The sequence below is a fragment of the Physeter macrocephalus genome, chromosome 11 (genome assembly GCF_002837175.3).
Source record: "Physeter macrocephalus isolate SW-GA chromosome 11, ASM283717v5, whole genome shotgun sequence".
In the NCBI taxonomy this organism is placed as follows: domain Eukaryota; kingdom Metazoa; phylum Chordata; class Mammalia; order Artiodactyla; family Physeteridae; genus Physeter; species Physeter macrocephalus.
The window spans coordinates 59,244,392-59,258,067 of NC_041224.1; the positions used below are offsets into that span (position 1 = coordinate 59,244,392).

Genomic DNA, 13,676 nt, shown 5'->3' on the forward strand with positions numbered 1-13,676 from the left:
GTTCCCAGGCCAGGACTATAGGAATTAGAATGGGCTAGAAAGTTTTCCTTTTATTTGGCCTGGCATTATCCCTTTGAAATGAGATCAATTTCAAGTTGGGCTTCCAAGCCCCCGCCCCGCCCCTCTGGCGGCCCCTCTGGCGGCCCCTCGGCCCTGCCCGCCCTGCTCCTCCGAGCTCCTCCTTGGAGGTGAGGAAGGGGTGATAATGTGCAGTTTGCCTCTTGCTGGCGCCAGCCTGCCGCGCTGTTTATCTGGCTGCGGGGGGAATCTGGGCAATTAGGCTCTGCCGGCCTTAAAGCACCAGGAGCTTCTCTTCTGCGTTTCCCACCCTGGGGCTTGGGGTTGAGCCTTCAGGTCCTGGGGCTGGAGGGGACAGGCACCCAGGAGGGCACCCCTTGGGAGGGTGAAAGCTGGGAGGCCCAGGAGGTGCATGGACCTTTCCTAAGCAAGATGCTAGGCTGCACAGATCAGGGTGGAAGGTAATGTCTTCAATTGAAAGGTTACCAGGCAGTGGGAGAGGCTGTGAACTCTTCTGGCTTTAGAATTAGGGTCTAGATCCTGAAAGGCTAAGTACCCCCTGGGGGCTAACCAGAGCCTCATCTCTGCTGAGCTAAGCTGAGCTGCATTGGGCTGAGCGCTAGCTAGCCTTCTGGTACCCTCGGCCCCTGGCTGACTGCTCTCACTTCTGAAGGAAGTTGGAGGAGATTCCTGAAGTTGATGCCTGAGGCTGGCTGTCTGGGGGGGCTGGAGTTTCTGATCTCTCTTTCTCTCTCCCCCCCTCCCTCCCTCCCTCCCTCCTGCCCTATGATCATTTCTTTCTGAGGGGCCTGCAGGGCTCTAAGAGTTCTCCCCTTAAAGTTTAGAGCGCGTAAGTTATTATTTAGAAATCAACACAACTTTTCTAAGTACTAAGATAGCTTCTAAGACTGGAGTGTGGACAGAGGGCCTGGAGGCAGCCTACACTTTCTTTTCTGACCTTTTGTCCCACCTGAGTTCATGTCCTGGGGCTCCATCCTCCCAGATCTGTGGAGGGAGGGTGGATGTGTTGGAGTGAGGCCGAGGTACCAGTTAAAGGTTCCTCAGTATTGTTCATAGCAGCGTTATTCCTGAGAGCCAAAAGGTGGAAACAGTCCGAATGTCCCTTAGCTGACAGATGGATAAACAAAATGTGTGATATAGCTACCCAGTGGAATATCATTCAGCCATAAACAAGAATGAAGTACGGTAGAAGTGACAGCATGGAAGAGCCTGGAAACCAGTATGCTAAGTGAAAGAAGCCAGACACAAAAGGCCTTCTGTTACAGGAATCCATTTGTGTGAAACGTCCAGAATAGGCAAACCCATGAGGATAGACAGTAGATTTGTGGTTGCCTGAGGTTTGGGAGTTGGGGGAATAGGGACTGACTGTGAATGGGGCAGGGTTCCTTTTGGGGTGATGAAAACGTTCTGTAATTAGTTGGTGGTATTGGTCTCACAGCTCTGAATGTACTAAGAACCACTGAATTGTGTATTTTAAAAGAGTAGATCTTAGGGTATGTGAATGATAACTCTGTTGTTTTTTTTAAAAAGTAACTTGATGTTGGTCCTGAACTGGCCTCCCCCTTTGTTCAGCTGAAGTAGAATAACATCTCCTGCCTCCCTGTGTGGTCTTGGGTGGGCCCTTTACCTGCCTCCACCCCACTTGCCCCATCGGTTAAAATAAGAAATTGAGTTGGGGGGGACCTCTGACATTCTAAATCCCCGTGTCTTGGCGTGCAGTCTCTTTTTTACTTGCCTAGGATGGAAGTTAGTGATGTGCTTCCAGTCTCTGTGCAGATCGTTTTGCTGGAATGAAGTGGGGTGTGGGTGCTGGTAAAGTCCCTCCTGAAAGCTTTGCAGTTCCTCACTGGCTGGTGTGTCTGATGTCCCAAGTCTGTAGATTTGCTTTCTGTCTCACTCATGCATTAGAGCCCCCAGCCCAGGTGTGGGCATGGGTGGTGGGTGTCACTCAAGGCCCAGGCGGCTCCTGTGAGGGGGATCTTCATGACCCCCCCCCCGCCCCCGCCTTTACAGGTCCCAGGTAAGCAGCCCCTGGCCGAGATGCAGGGGTTGATTACAGTGGCTTGACTCCAGCTTGCACAGCCCATTGCTGCCAGGTTTCACTTTGGGGGACAGATCTGGGGGCAGATGTCCAGAGCTCCCTACTATGTATGGCCTGGGCCTCAGCCAATTAGATGTTGTTTGCAAGAGGAACCCGGACACAGGAGTTGCAGACCTTCTGATAAGTTAGTGGGGTAGTGGAAAGGACATGAGGCTGGGGGTCCGGATACCTGGCCTCCGGTTCTGCCTCTACACCAGCTCCCTGTGTGGCCCTCAAGGAGTCACTTCTACTCTTCAGGCCTCAGTCTTCTCCTCTGTACAGTGGGAGCACTGGCTTCAATTCTTTTTCCCTGTGGAGCGCTAGCCCTACCTGTATTTCGCCTCTTGTCCTGAGAGTCTGGTCTCTAGCCCCTCCAAGACTGGTGGATAAGGGGGCTCCTCCTGAAGGCAAATAGCCCCCCTCCTTGAGTCCTGTTTGAGGTCTCCTTTGGGTCACCCTTTTGGCCCCATAGGTCCTCTTTCCACACTTTTGTCCACTGATGCCCCCAACTTTACCATTATCCTTGTCACCATTGTCTTTGTCCACATCTGTTTACTGAACACTTTCTGTGCATATGATGTACCAGACCCAGCTGGGATGAAGGGGTAGAAGATAGGGTGCCTCTTGACTGCCTGTCTCATTGGGTGTAGAGCAGAGTCAGACCTGGGCTCAAATCCCAGCTCCACCATGATTGGCTGGGGAACAATGGGCAAGTCAGTTTTCTCATCTGTGAAATGGGAATGATAATGGTCATCTTATTTATTTTTAAGAAAGGAGGAAATGAAAATAGGCACCCAATGAGCGTGACTAACCACTCTGTACTTAAGGTCCAAAAGAATAAAATACAGTGAATGAAATTGAAAGGTCCCAGCACAGAGAGAGACACAGGGTACACATTCAGCAAATGTTTGCTTTGCTCCCGGTGGCTAATCCATGATTCATTTTCCTTCTCCCTAACTCCAGTCCACAAAAGATTCCCTGTTTTTAGACTGCAGCACCTTCACTTTGTTGAAGTCATTTCTAGCTGGAAAAGCTGGGGTGGGGAAGAGGTGAAGCTGCCTGCTCCTGCGACTAATTGTGCCTTATTATAATTGTGAAAAACACTTATTACCCCTTGTGTCATTCCTGATACCTGCCTAATAATAGTTATTACCACTTTACTACCACTGAGAGTTTGTTTTAGTTTGCGATTTGATGGCCTTTAGTTTCTTTTAAGGAAAATGAAGGGTCATTTCATTCGTGCAAATTGTTACTTAGTTAAGCAAATTGTTACTTCCCAGAAAGCAAGAGGCCTAAGGAATTCTTCTGAAGACAAAGTATATGTTTTTAAGGACAAGTATTTTAGGCAAATGAAAGGAAACCCAAAGAAAAATACCATAGACAATAAAGAATCGCAGAGGCTGGAAGGCCACGGAGATTGTGTGTTCCACCCCTTCTCTTTACAGAGGGGGAGACTGAGGCCGAGAGCTGGCAGTGACTGGTTTAAGGTCTCCCATCCGGGGAGCTGGATTTGGCTTCCTGGGTTCCAACTAATCATGTCCTCCTCCTTGCCCTGAAGGTCGTTTGCTCTAATGTAGTTTGTTTGAAAGGGAGCTCCTATGTCTATGTGGGCCTCTGCAGTCAGTCAGTTCTGACTAGAGTTGCCAAACTTAGTAAAGAAAATTACAGAATGCCCTGTTAAATTTGAATTTCAGGTAAACAACACATAATATTTTAGTATAAGTGTGTCCCAGATATTTCAAGGGACATACTTATGCTAAAAGTTTATGCCATGTATATACAAAATTCAACTTTAACCGAGCATCCTGTATTTTAACAGGCCACCTTAGCTCTGACTTTCCCTGTACCCCTGTTTCTCTCATTAGAATAATAATAGTTACTGTTTGTGGAGGTATTTTTCTGCAGTACCAAGAGCTTGTACTGAGCATTTTACATACATTATTTCCTTTTGCCCTCCTGGCAAACCTGGGAGGTCTCTATGATTATTGTCCCCATTTTAGAGCTGAGGAAACAGGCTCAGAGAGGTGAGGTAACTTGCCTGAGGTCACACAGCCAAAGGTGACAGAGCAGGGATTGAGCCAGGTCTGTACCCCAAGTTTGTGGCTTTCCCTGTTGGGCAGTGCTGTTCCAGGGGACTGGGGCAGCAGAGGTGCTGGGTTCCTGGGAGCTGGGTTTATTATTTGAGGAAACCAATAATCAAAAGCATGTAGAACCCCTATGTGTGAACTCTCCCATCCCAGCAGTGACACGTTGTCTCCTGTCTTCCAGAATCACCGCCACCCCCCTACTCTCGGCTGTCTCCTCGCGACGAGTACAAGCCACTGGGTAAGTGTGTCCTCCTTCTGACCTTTGGGGAGGTGCCTCCTTCCCAGGCTCCCACAGGGCCCTGCCTCAGTGCTGAAGGGCCAGAGAAGGAGGGGAGGGAGGGATCACCAGCCTGGTTGCCTTTGAAATGGGGTGGGTAAAGTTTTACAAACACACCCCAGTTGGGCCAGAGCTGACCCAGCCTTTGCAGTGCCTTTGCAGCGGGGCTATTTACGTCTTGAAATTCCTCGCTCATCATTAACCTCTCTGTGACCTTTAACCATGGGCCTGTGGGAGACGAATGGGTTTCAGCTTCAACATCTTGTTGATGCTGGTGGGTTGATGTTTCTGTCTCTTTTTCTCTCCTTCCCTCCCAGCCTTACGTGGTTCTCCTTTGGTGTGTATTAATTAGCACTATGACAGATAGGCTGAGCACGATCACTGATCACTGTTGAGAGGAGCTATATGTTCCCCCTCCCCCTCTTTTAAGCCAAGATGTTCACCTGGACAGAAACAACAGCTGGAACGTTTAGAAAGCAAGTGTCTTGGTACACCAAGCCCCTGGCATGGAGGGTATCCCTCAGTGGTAGTGTCATTGTTGGCAGGGCCCATTCAGAGGTAGAACGTGTTTTCCGTAAAGCCTCGGGGCTAAATGAGCAGCCCGTATGCTGGGGTAGATGCATGTGGTTTTAAAAGTAGGAATGGCTCATTTCCTGGCCCTCCTGGTTCCTCCAGTGGAGAATCCCAGTGGTGGGGTGAGTATGGCCTGAATAGTACCGGGAGAGTGCCTTTGTGACCGTGGCACTACCGTGGGTAGCTGCCGTGGGACTCGAGCTTTAAAAGTCAGATGGCGTGGCACTGATGCTAACACATTCCACCAGTGACCACAAAAAGTGGGTTTTGTTTTGTTTTTGGTAAAGGCCTCTTCCCGGTAGCGTGTGTCAGCATCATCTGGGAGGTCACTTCGAAGTGTCATAAACTCTCAGGCATCCAGGCCCTTTCCTTCCAGGCCCCCCTGTGGAGACAGGAGTGCCCACCGGGTCCCTTCAGGAGTTTGTCCTCCTCAGTCTAGGAGGACAGAGGCTGTCCCATGACCGTGTATGAGTCAGTGGCTTAACGATGGCAACTTCCTCGTTGTTTTTCCTGAAGTACGGCCATACCGTGGATGGAGGAGCTTCATTTAGTTCTCCGGGGAACTGGAGCAGTCATCTGGTGGGACCCTGTCACTTGGTAGCCAAGGAATCAGGCCGAAGGTCAGGGAGAACCGCCCAGCTGATGAGCAGTGGGGCTGAGGCGGGAACCCAGAGCAGCCCCTGTTCAGCTCAGAGGTTCCCCATCCTTCCCTCCCAGGCCTGTCTCAGCATTTTTTAAGTTAACATAATTGCACTAGTCGCTTAGAAGATCCCTCATTCTAGTAGAGGAAAAGGAAAACCCTCAAACATTCTTAGTAAATAAATGTAGCACCTGAGCTTGAATGTCAAGGATCATTGCTCCAAGGAATCGTGGGTCAGCCGGTGATAAAGCCACAAAAATCAGGACTGCATCCAGTGGGGCAAAGTGACCATTTGGAAATCAGCAGGTGTCCCGGTTATTTTACAAATGGGACAACTGCGACAGAGAAAGAGGAAGTGACGCTTGCTGGTGGTCATACAGCTCAAGGGTCCGAAAACGACAGCCCACCATTTGTTTTTGTGTGGCTCTTGAGCCAAGAATGGTTTTTACTTTTTAAAATGGTTAAGAAAAAAGAAACCACCAAAAGCAGAAGCATGTCTTTTGTGACATGTGAAAACTATATGAAATTCAAATTTCGGAGTCCATAACAAAGTTCTGCTGGAACCCAGCTGTATTGTCTGTGGCCACTTCCGCAGGACAGCAGCAGAGGTGGATAGTTGCAGTGGAGATTGTAGGGCTCACAAAGCTGAAAATATTCACTAGGGGGCCCTTTGCAGGCAAAGCTGGTGAGCCCTGATTTTGCTGAGTAAGAGTGGAGGTGGGACTCGAACCTGGGGCTCCAGCTTCCACATGGGGTTCCTCCTTGGGGCTCGAGCAGTGACCACGGTTGGGAGTGTTCTTTTTCTACAGCAGCCTCGTAGGGCCTCACTAGAAGCACTAAATGTGAAGGTTTGGAGAGTGCATGGCAGGGACTTACAGCTGCGAAGGATGGAAAACACCCATCACCCCCACTCCTGGAACGTTCATAAAGCTGTCTGTGTTGGCTCCACAGCGGTTCACTAAGAAACAGGGTTCAGCCTGGGGTGTTGCTACTTTGAACAATAAGAGGCAGCAAGACTTGGGGCCTGAACACTTTGGGAAGATTAGGTCTGAAAAGCAAAGAGGTGCCCACTTAGGCGTTGAGGTTATTATCTTCTTTTAAAGAGATTTTCCATCTGTCCCTATTTTCCTCCAAACACATTTGACCAGCAGATAACTTTTTCAGGCCCCGATAAATAGTCCAAGTTATTTTTTGTATTATTTTCTTTTCCTTGCATTGTTAGTTTTTCATAAACAAAAAGTCAGTTCACTTCTCAGCCACTGTGATCACATGAAACCAAAAAAACAAAATAAAACCCAGAACACCCAGTCAGCATCTGGCAAGTGGGAAACGAGAAAGAAAAAAAAAAAAGAAAAAGGCCAAATTGTTTAACGTTTCATCTTCCCGCTCCCCAAGCCACGTGGTAGAAGGAAAAAATTCCTACAGGATCGAATGGAATTCTAGCTAGCTAGGGCCTAGGCTAACGGTTTTTGTGCCAGGATTCCCCAGCTTGGAGTGGCTCTCCTGAGCCAGGTGGGACCAGCCGAGCCACATCTGGGTTGTGCTGGGTGAGAAGATGAAAGATATTACAAGCCTCACAGAAAGAACATGACTTCCAACTCCTGGACAGACCTGTCCCTTAACGGGGACAGCACCCCGTTGCTGGTAGCAGAGGCAGAGGCCCAGGAAAAACTTTCCAAGTCGGCCTGCCCCCCAAGGCATCGGCTTATCCTGCTAATAGCTCAGCGTTCAAGAGAAAACGTGCAAAAGAATTTCCCTTCCCCATCTAAGTGCACTGCAGACAGGGGAAAACAAATAGCACACACCATGTGAGGTACTTAAAACTATTTAAACAACAATAAACGCCTTTAAAAAAAAAAGAAAAGAAAAAAATAGTCTAGACATTGAAAGTTGCTCTGGGAGTGGGTTTGGATGTGAGGGTGGGGGAGGGGAGAGAGAAAAAAGTTAATCTGGGAGCAAATGCTTGAGCCCTTAATTAGAGGGGTGTAAGCAGGACAGAGTGAGGATGGCTGGTAACTTGTTAAAACAGAGTTTCCCCAGCTCCAGAGGGAGGAAGGAAGGAAGGAAGGAAGCAAGAAGGAACAACTTCAAGAATTTTAATGGTTGTAATTAAGTACAGCAGCTATGAATTGTTTAGGGGCTTAATTTAACCTTACCCAAGAAGGCTCCAAGTTACTACTTGTTCGGTCCCCTGAACTTGGGTTATTTCTGTGGCCAGAGCAATTGAAACTTTTTCAGGTGCCAGGGCTGCAGCAGTCAGCATTTTCCAGAAGAGTTCCAGGGTTGGCTGGCCTGGTCTCATGCAATTGTGGGACGGGGAGTGGCAGAAGAAAGTTGCGAGGGACATGCTGCCCTTTGCAAGCGCTTGCATGCCCGTGTGTGTGTGTGTGTGTGTGTGTGTGTGTGTGTGTGTACACACGCTTGAGAAAGAAGAGAGGAACACCCCACAGCCAACTTAAGTTCTCTTTCTCTTTCCTCCTGTAGATCTATCTGATTCCACATTGTCTTACACTGAAACGGAGGCCACCAACTCCCTCATCACGGCTCCGGGTGAATTCTCAGGTTGGCATTTCTTTTTTCCCTGCATGTTGCCATTGTGTTGAACTTTATAGGAGGGGGACCAGTGGCAGGGGCCTGACGGAGGTCTTGTTGATGTCCCCCCCTCCTTTTCTTTTCCCTGGGCCTCCCACCCCTCGAGGAGAAGACTGCCAGGGTCTTCATCACTGGTGTTCTTGGGGTTAAGAACAATCTGTATGAATGAGGCCTAAGGATGAGAACTTTTCAAGTGCCTGGCAATCCATGCTCTAACCAGTTTTCTCTTGTGGACATGATAAAAACCCAGCCCAGCTCTCCATCCTGATTTTGCAAGGGATCCTCTCCCCAAGCTGCTGAGAGGCAGCAAAATGGACGTGTTTGTTTACATTTGTCTTCTTGGGTTTCTCCTTCTGTCCCTGCTCTGGGGAAGGACCGATGCGCAGGGTCAGAAGAGGGGGAAGTGGAGTGGGTAGAACGATCATGGAGGAGGGTCTAGCAAGCGAGGAGTTTTCCAGAGGCTGGTGGTTTCCGTGTCTCTCCCTGAGCCCTGGGTGCTGGGCTAAGAAGCAGAGAGAACCCTGATTTGGAGCCTCCCCTACTTCCCACATTTAAGACTTGGCCATAGGGACCCTCACATTCTGGGGAATACCTAAATCAAGCTTTCCTTGAGAAATGACGTGTTGGTGGTGACCCGGGGGCTTCGAGGGCCAGGAGGGGCTCAAGTGCCGAGGTCTATGGGGCCTTTTGGGAGCATGGCGGGTAGGGTGCGCTGTGAGGACAGCTGGGGCTTGTGGCCTGGCTCTGTGCTGCGTTGGGTGACAGCCCCTCGGGCGGGAGATGCTTCCCCAGCAGGCATGGCTGGATCTCTTTGAGAAGGCCTCTGTTTGCCTGCATCTGAGCTGTCCTCCCCAGACCCCACACCCTGTCATAATGGCAACAACAGTCATTGTAGCTATCTATTGAGTGTTTACTTTGGGCCACATCCTATACTTGGGCCCCTTTAGAATCATCATCTCAGAACAGCAGTAAAGTGACTTGCCCAGGATCACGTAGGAGCAGAGCCATTTGCCACTATGTCACTGTGCTTCTGACCACTGTTCTGTCCCCCACTTCTCTGCAAGGGCTGGATGTACCTCCAGTGAACTTATTTCGCACGGAGCTCTGTCATTCCTGCCGTACTCTCCCCACGACTCTACGGGTGTCACAGTGTTGGCTGCTCAGGGCTGCCTGTCCAGTCCCCGTGTCCAGAGCCCTTCCCCATCCGCTCCATGTTCCATCACAGCCGTGGGAGATCACAAGAGTACGTCTGTTTCGAAGATAGAGAAGCTAGAAACCAGAGCAGGAAGTGACTTTCCCAGGGGTACAGTAGAGCTTATGGCGCAGCTGGTACTGGGGTCTAGGTCTTCTGGGTCCCACTTGCCTTCTGGTCTCTGGTGGCCCCTCTAATTGGCCCACTTTGTTTTCATCCCTGCCTTTTGGCCCTACTTGTTAAAATGTCTTTCCCTGAAAGACCTAACGAGATGAACCCAAGAAGTGGACGTTTTAATCCATTCTTCTTCCTCTGTGCGTATGTGGTTGGAAGCCACATATAATTTTGAAGCAAGAGGCTTAAAAGTATTTCTGAATGCATGATTCCATGTCCCTGACAACCGTCAGAGTGTATTTAATTTAGATGGATTGCGCTGGCGTTGGTTGTATGGACAGATGGGAAGTTTTTCATCATCCCTTCCCCTCATCGTTAATGGCAGAAACTGCCGTGTGTGGAGGTGCCTTACAGGTTCATGGTATGTTCTCAGATGTGATCTCTTTTGATCTCTGTCATCCCAGAGCTGGCCTGGTGTGTGACACAGGCTGGAAAGAGCAGACCCCAGAGCACCTGCAGGAGGCCCTCCCTACATCCGGTTCCCAGGAGAGAGCATGCTCTGGAGGCTGGAAGGTCTCCGGAGACCCTGAGGCCATTAGGTTGGGCTGCCTTTGGGGCCCAGTGGGCCTGTGTTTGGGATTCCCACCCAGCTATGCCAGAGTGACCTTTGGTACTGACTGGTGAGAAGGCCCTGATGTGATGCTCTTTACCGTGGATGAGGATTGCATGGCTCTCATGAGAAAATCTGGCATCCATTGCCTTGGGATTCTAAGGGACTGAAGGAACTGGTGAGGAAGTTTGGGATTTCCTTTTGGGGGTTGATTGGTCTGGGTTGCAGGTGGTCTCGGTAGGTGTTCCCCATTGTGGCCATCCAGGCCCCTCCTGGGGACGGCGTGGGTCTCCTCCCACTCTGCGGGCTCACAGTTCAGCTTTTCTAGCTTACTTGTGCCGTGGGGATCCCAGGACCGATGGGTTGGCCCTGCCCCTGCCTCCTGGATGCGTGTAGAGCTGCGGCTGTGGGTGGCTGTCACCTTGGAGGACAGACTCAGGGAGGGAGGCCCTGCAGGGTGAGAAGAAGGCCCAGAGGGGTTTCAGTGGATGGTGAAGCAAGACTCATCCCGCAAAGATGGGAGGCAGGGCGGGAGGTGAGGTCAGAAAGGTGAAGAGCACAGGCAAGTAGAATGCGTTGGGACAGACCAGGCATTTGATGCTCAAGGACAGATGGTAAGGATGCTGATGCTGACATCTATTTATTTAACGTTGACATTCACTACTTAGCACTTTGCTAACTGCTGGTCATTCTTCATCTCGCTGACTCCCTGTCACAACCCAGTGAGACACATTTGATTCCCCCTGTTTCAGAGGTGAGGAAACTGAGGCTCATGGCCAGGCCAGCTGCCCAAGTTCCCAAACTGTAAGTGGCGGGCTTGGGGTGGGAGACTGAGCGGTGTGACTGCACAACCTTCCACAGCAAGGATCCCCATCCTCCTCCCTGAGCCGCACCTGGCAAGGTGGAGTGATCAAAAGGAGGCCAGGGACAGCCTGTCCTGATTGAAGTACTGGGGCCTGGCAAGAGGCACAGGGCTCTGTGCTCCTCCGTGTCCCCGCTGGGTGAACCTTGCCGACCTCCCGGAGACCACCCCCAGCCCCCTCTGTCTCCCTGCATCCTGGGGGGGTGGGCAGCGCTGTCCCTGAGAGCCTGGCCTCTCTCAGCATCTTGGGATGGGTGTTGCTGGAGCAGGGTGTCTGCAGCTCCGGGACGGAGGCCGCCCTTGTTTGTCTTGCACAATGACAATCCCAGCACCCGACCTGAGGCTGGTTATTTTTATCCAGCGCCAAGGTCTCTGCTTCACTTTCCCATCCTGTTGCTGAGGCCACTTTAGGGGAAATGGGGGGATTTTGAGGCTTAGTCACAACCAGGGCAGTTGAGGATGCATCGGTGGGCAGGGTGGGGGGCAGCAGGGCAGGAGACTGTCTTGTTTCAGCCTTCTGCCGAATGCTTGACACCCTCTCATCGGATCTCTACGTCAGCTCCAAATGTCGACACGTGATCCCCACTAAACAGACAAGAAAACTGAAGCTCACGGGGGGGGCAAGTGACTCACCAAGATCACCCAGTAGGGGGCCAGAACGTGGAGCTTCCACTAAGTAAAGACCCTTACACCTGGAGTCTTCAATGGGATTTGGAAAAATTGAAAGCCTAGAAGTCCCTTTTTGGGGTGCCTTCACTTCAGGCCCTCGACGCTCTGGTTTCCTTGCCTAACTGCTGCCCCTTGACTGTCTAAGGGGCATCCTCTTCCTCTCTGCAACGTCTCCACACCCCCTCCCCATTCCCTTTATTTTGATTTAGTTTGCGGAGGAAAGCAAGATTAGCTGGTTAAATTCATACTAAGGTGTGAGTGGCTGGTGGGCAGCTCTTCTTGGCAAATTAAAGGCAGGATATGCGATAATTCAAAGAAATTGCAGGATCAAGGGCCACATGGGAAGGACCTCTCTGAGGGCTGGGTTCTCTTGGCTCCAGGCTAGAAGAACAGAATGAGCGTGACACAAGGAGCTTTTTGCCCTGGATGAGGTAGGAGGAGCTAGGCCAGGCTTAGTGCTCGGTGCTGAGTGAGCTCTGGGAGTTGACCAGGGCCCGAGGTGATGGGCTGCATTTAGAAGCCAGGCCTGCCTGACTCCAGTGCTGTGGAGCTGGAGCGTGGAGCACTGGGCGGACTTCTGTAGGAACCACTAACTCCCCTCTAGTATCCTCTTCTAGTGCCTATTGGATAACCATTCAGGTGCTTTATTAAGCACCCACTGTATGCAAGACGTGGTGTAAGCTGCCTGTCATGGGGACCAGACGGTCCCTTTGTCTGACTTTGGTTGTGTGTACCAGTATCTCAGTCCTTGGAGCATGCTGGTTTCTTTAGAGTGTCAGTGAGGGCGAGCCCTTCACTTTGAAGAGAAGGCCCGGGAAGAAAAGGAGCTACTCAGGACAGTGTGGAGAGTTGGGGGCTCAGCTGGATGTGGGTATCTTTCCTCCACCAGCCAAACTCTAAGCTCCTCAAGGGCACAGATCATTCTCCAGGATTCATGCATTCTGTAGATTGGCAGAGTTTGGGAACAGAGGCTCAGAGAGGTTAGGAGAGCAGCTGAGGGCCGCACAGCAAGCATAGGAGGTGGAGCCAGGCCATAACCTAGATGGGTCCATGCTGCCCACTCACCTGCCGCCTTTCCTCTCAGTGGTCCCTGAGGAGGTTCCCCTTTGTGGTCAGTGCTGTCTGATGTGTGTCAGTGCTCACAGAAGCCAGGAGAGGAGTGAGTTACGCAGTATCATTTCCTGCTGCTTCCCGATTCTAGGTCCCAAGCTTGCTCGCCTCAGAGGCCCTGGTCCAGAACGACCCTAGAGCTCCTCATTCTCCGAGGTCCTCAATTCAGCTCCGTCAGTGTGTGCTGAGCCTCTCTAGCAAGGTGGGCTGAAGAGCATGGGCTGCGCACCATTGGGCCCTGGGTTCAAGTCCCGGCTCTGCCATTTCCTAGTTGTGGGGCTTTGGGGCAGCGGCTTAACCACTCCCACCCTTGGTTTTCTAACCTGTAAAATGAGGATGAAAATAACAACGTGTCACCTTATGGTGAGGGTGAAATGAGATGATGCCAAGTGAATCAGCCAAGGCTTGGCACACATGTGGTAGGTGTGGCCATTATGGTGTGCCAGGCACTGTGCTTGGGCTGGAAGCACAGAGATAAAAATTACATCATTTCTGCCCTCAAGGTACTCACAGACAGGTGAAGACACAAATAATAATAATGAGAAGTGGAATAGGAGGCAGTAAAGAGAAAGAAGGGCTTAGTGACTGACTCTTGGTATGGTGGGGAGGTGACCCAGGAAGACTCCCTGGAGGAGGTGATATCCAAGTTGGGTATTATAGAATGAATAGGAATCTACCAAAGAGGCAAGGTTTGGCGGGGGAGGTGGGAGATGCGGTTCAGGTAGAAGGAATATCAAGTGCAGAGGCCTGGAAGTTTGAAAACAGCCTGATATTGAGAAACCAAAGGAGGGTAGAGGGGTTGGGAAGCAAAGTACCTGACGTTAGTGGGAG

The 13,676-nt window shown here is 50.8% G+C and overlaps 1 protein-coding gene across 1 annotated transcript in view; it reads left to right on the forward strand.

Annotated features, from left to right (window-relative positions):
* SMAD6 (SMAD family member 6) overlaps positions 1-13,676 on the forward strand; it is a 75,593-nt gene that overhangs the window by 5,068 nt on the left and 56,849 nt on the right. The window contains exons 2-3 of the mRNA XM_007127850.4: positions 4,388-4,444; positions 8,181-8,258. Coding sequence (XP_007127912.2) covers positions 4,388-4,444; positions 8,181-8,258 — 135 coding nt within the window. The remainder of the gene's footprint in view (positions 1-4,387; positions 4,445-8,180; positions 8,259-13,676) is intronic.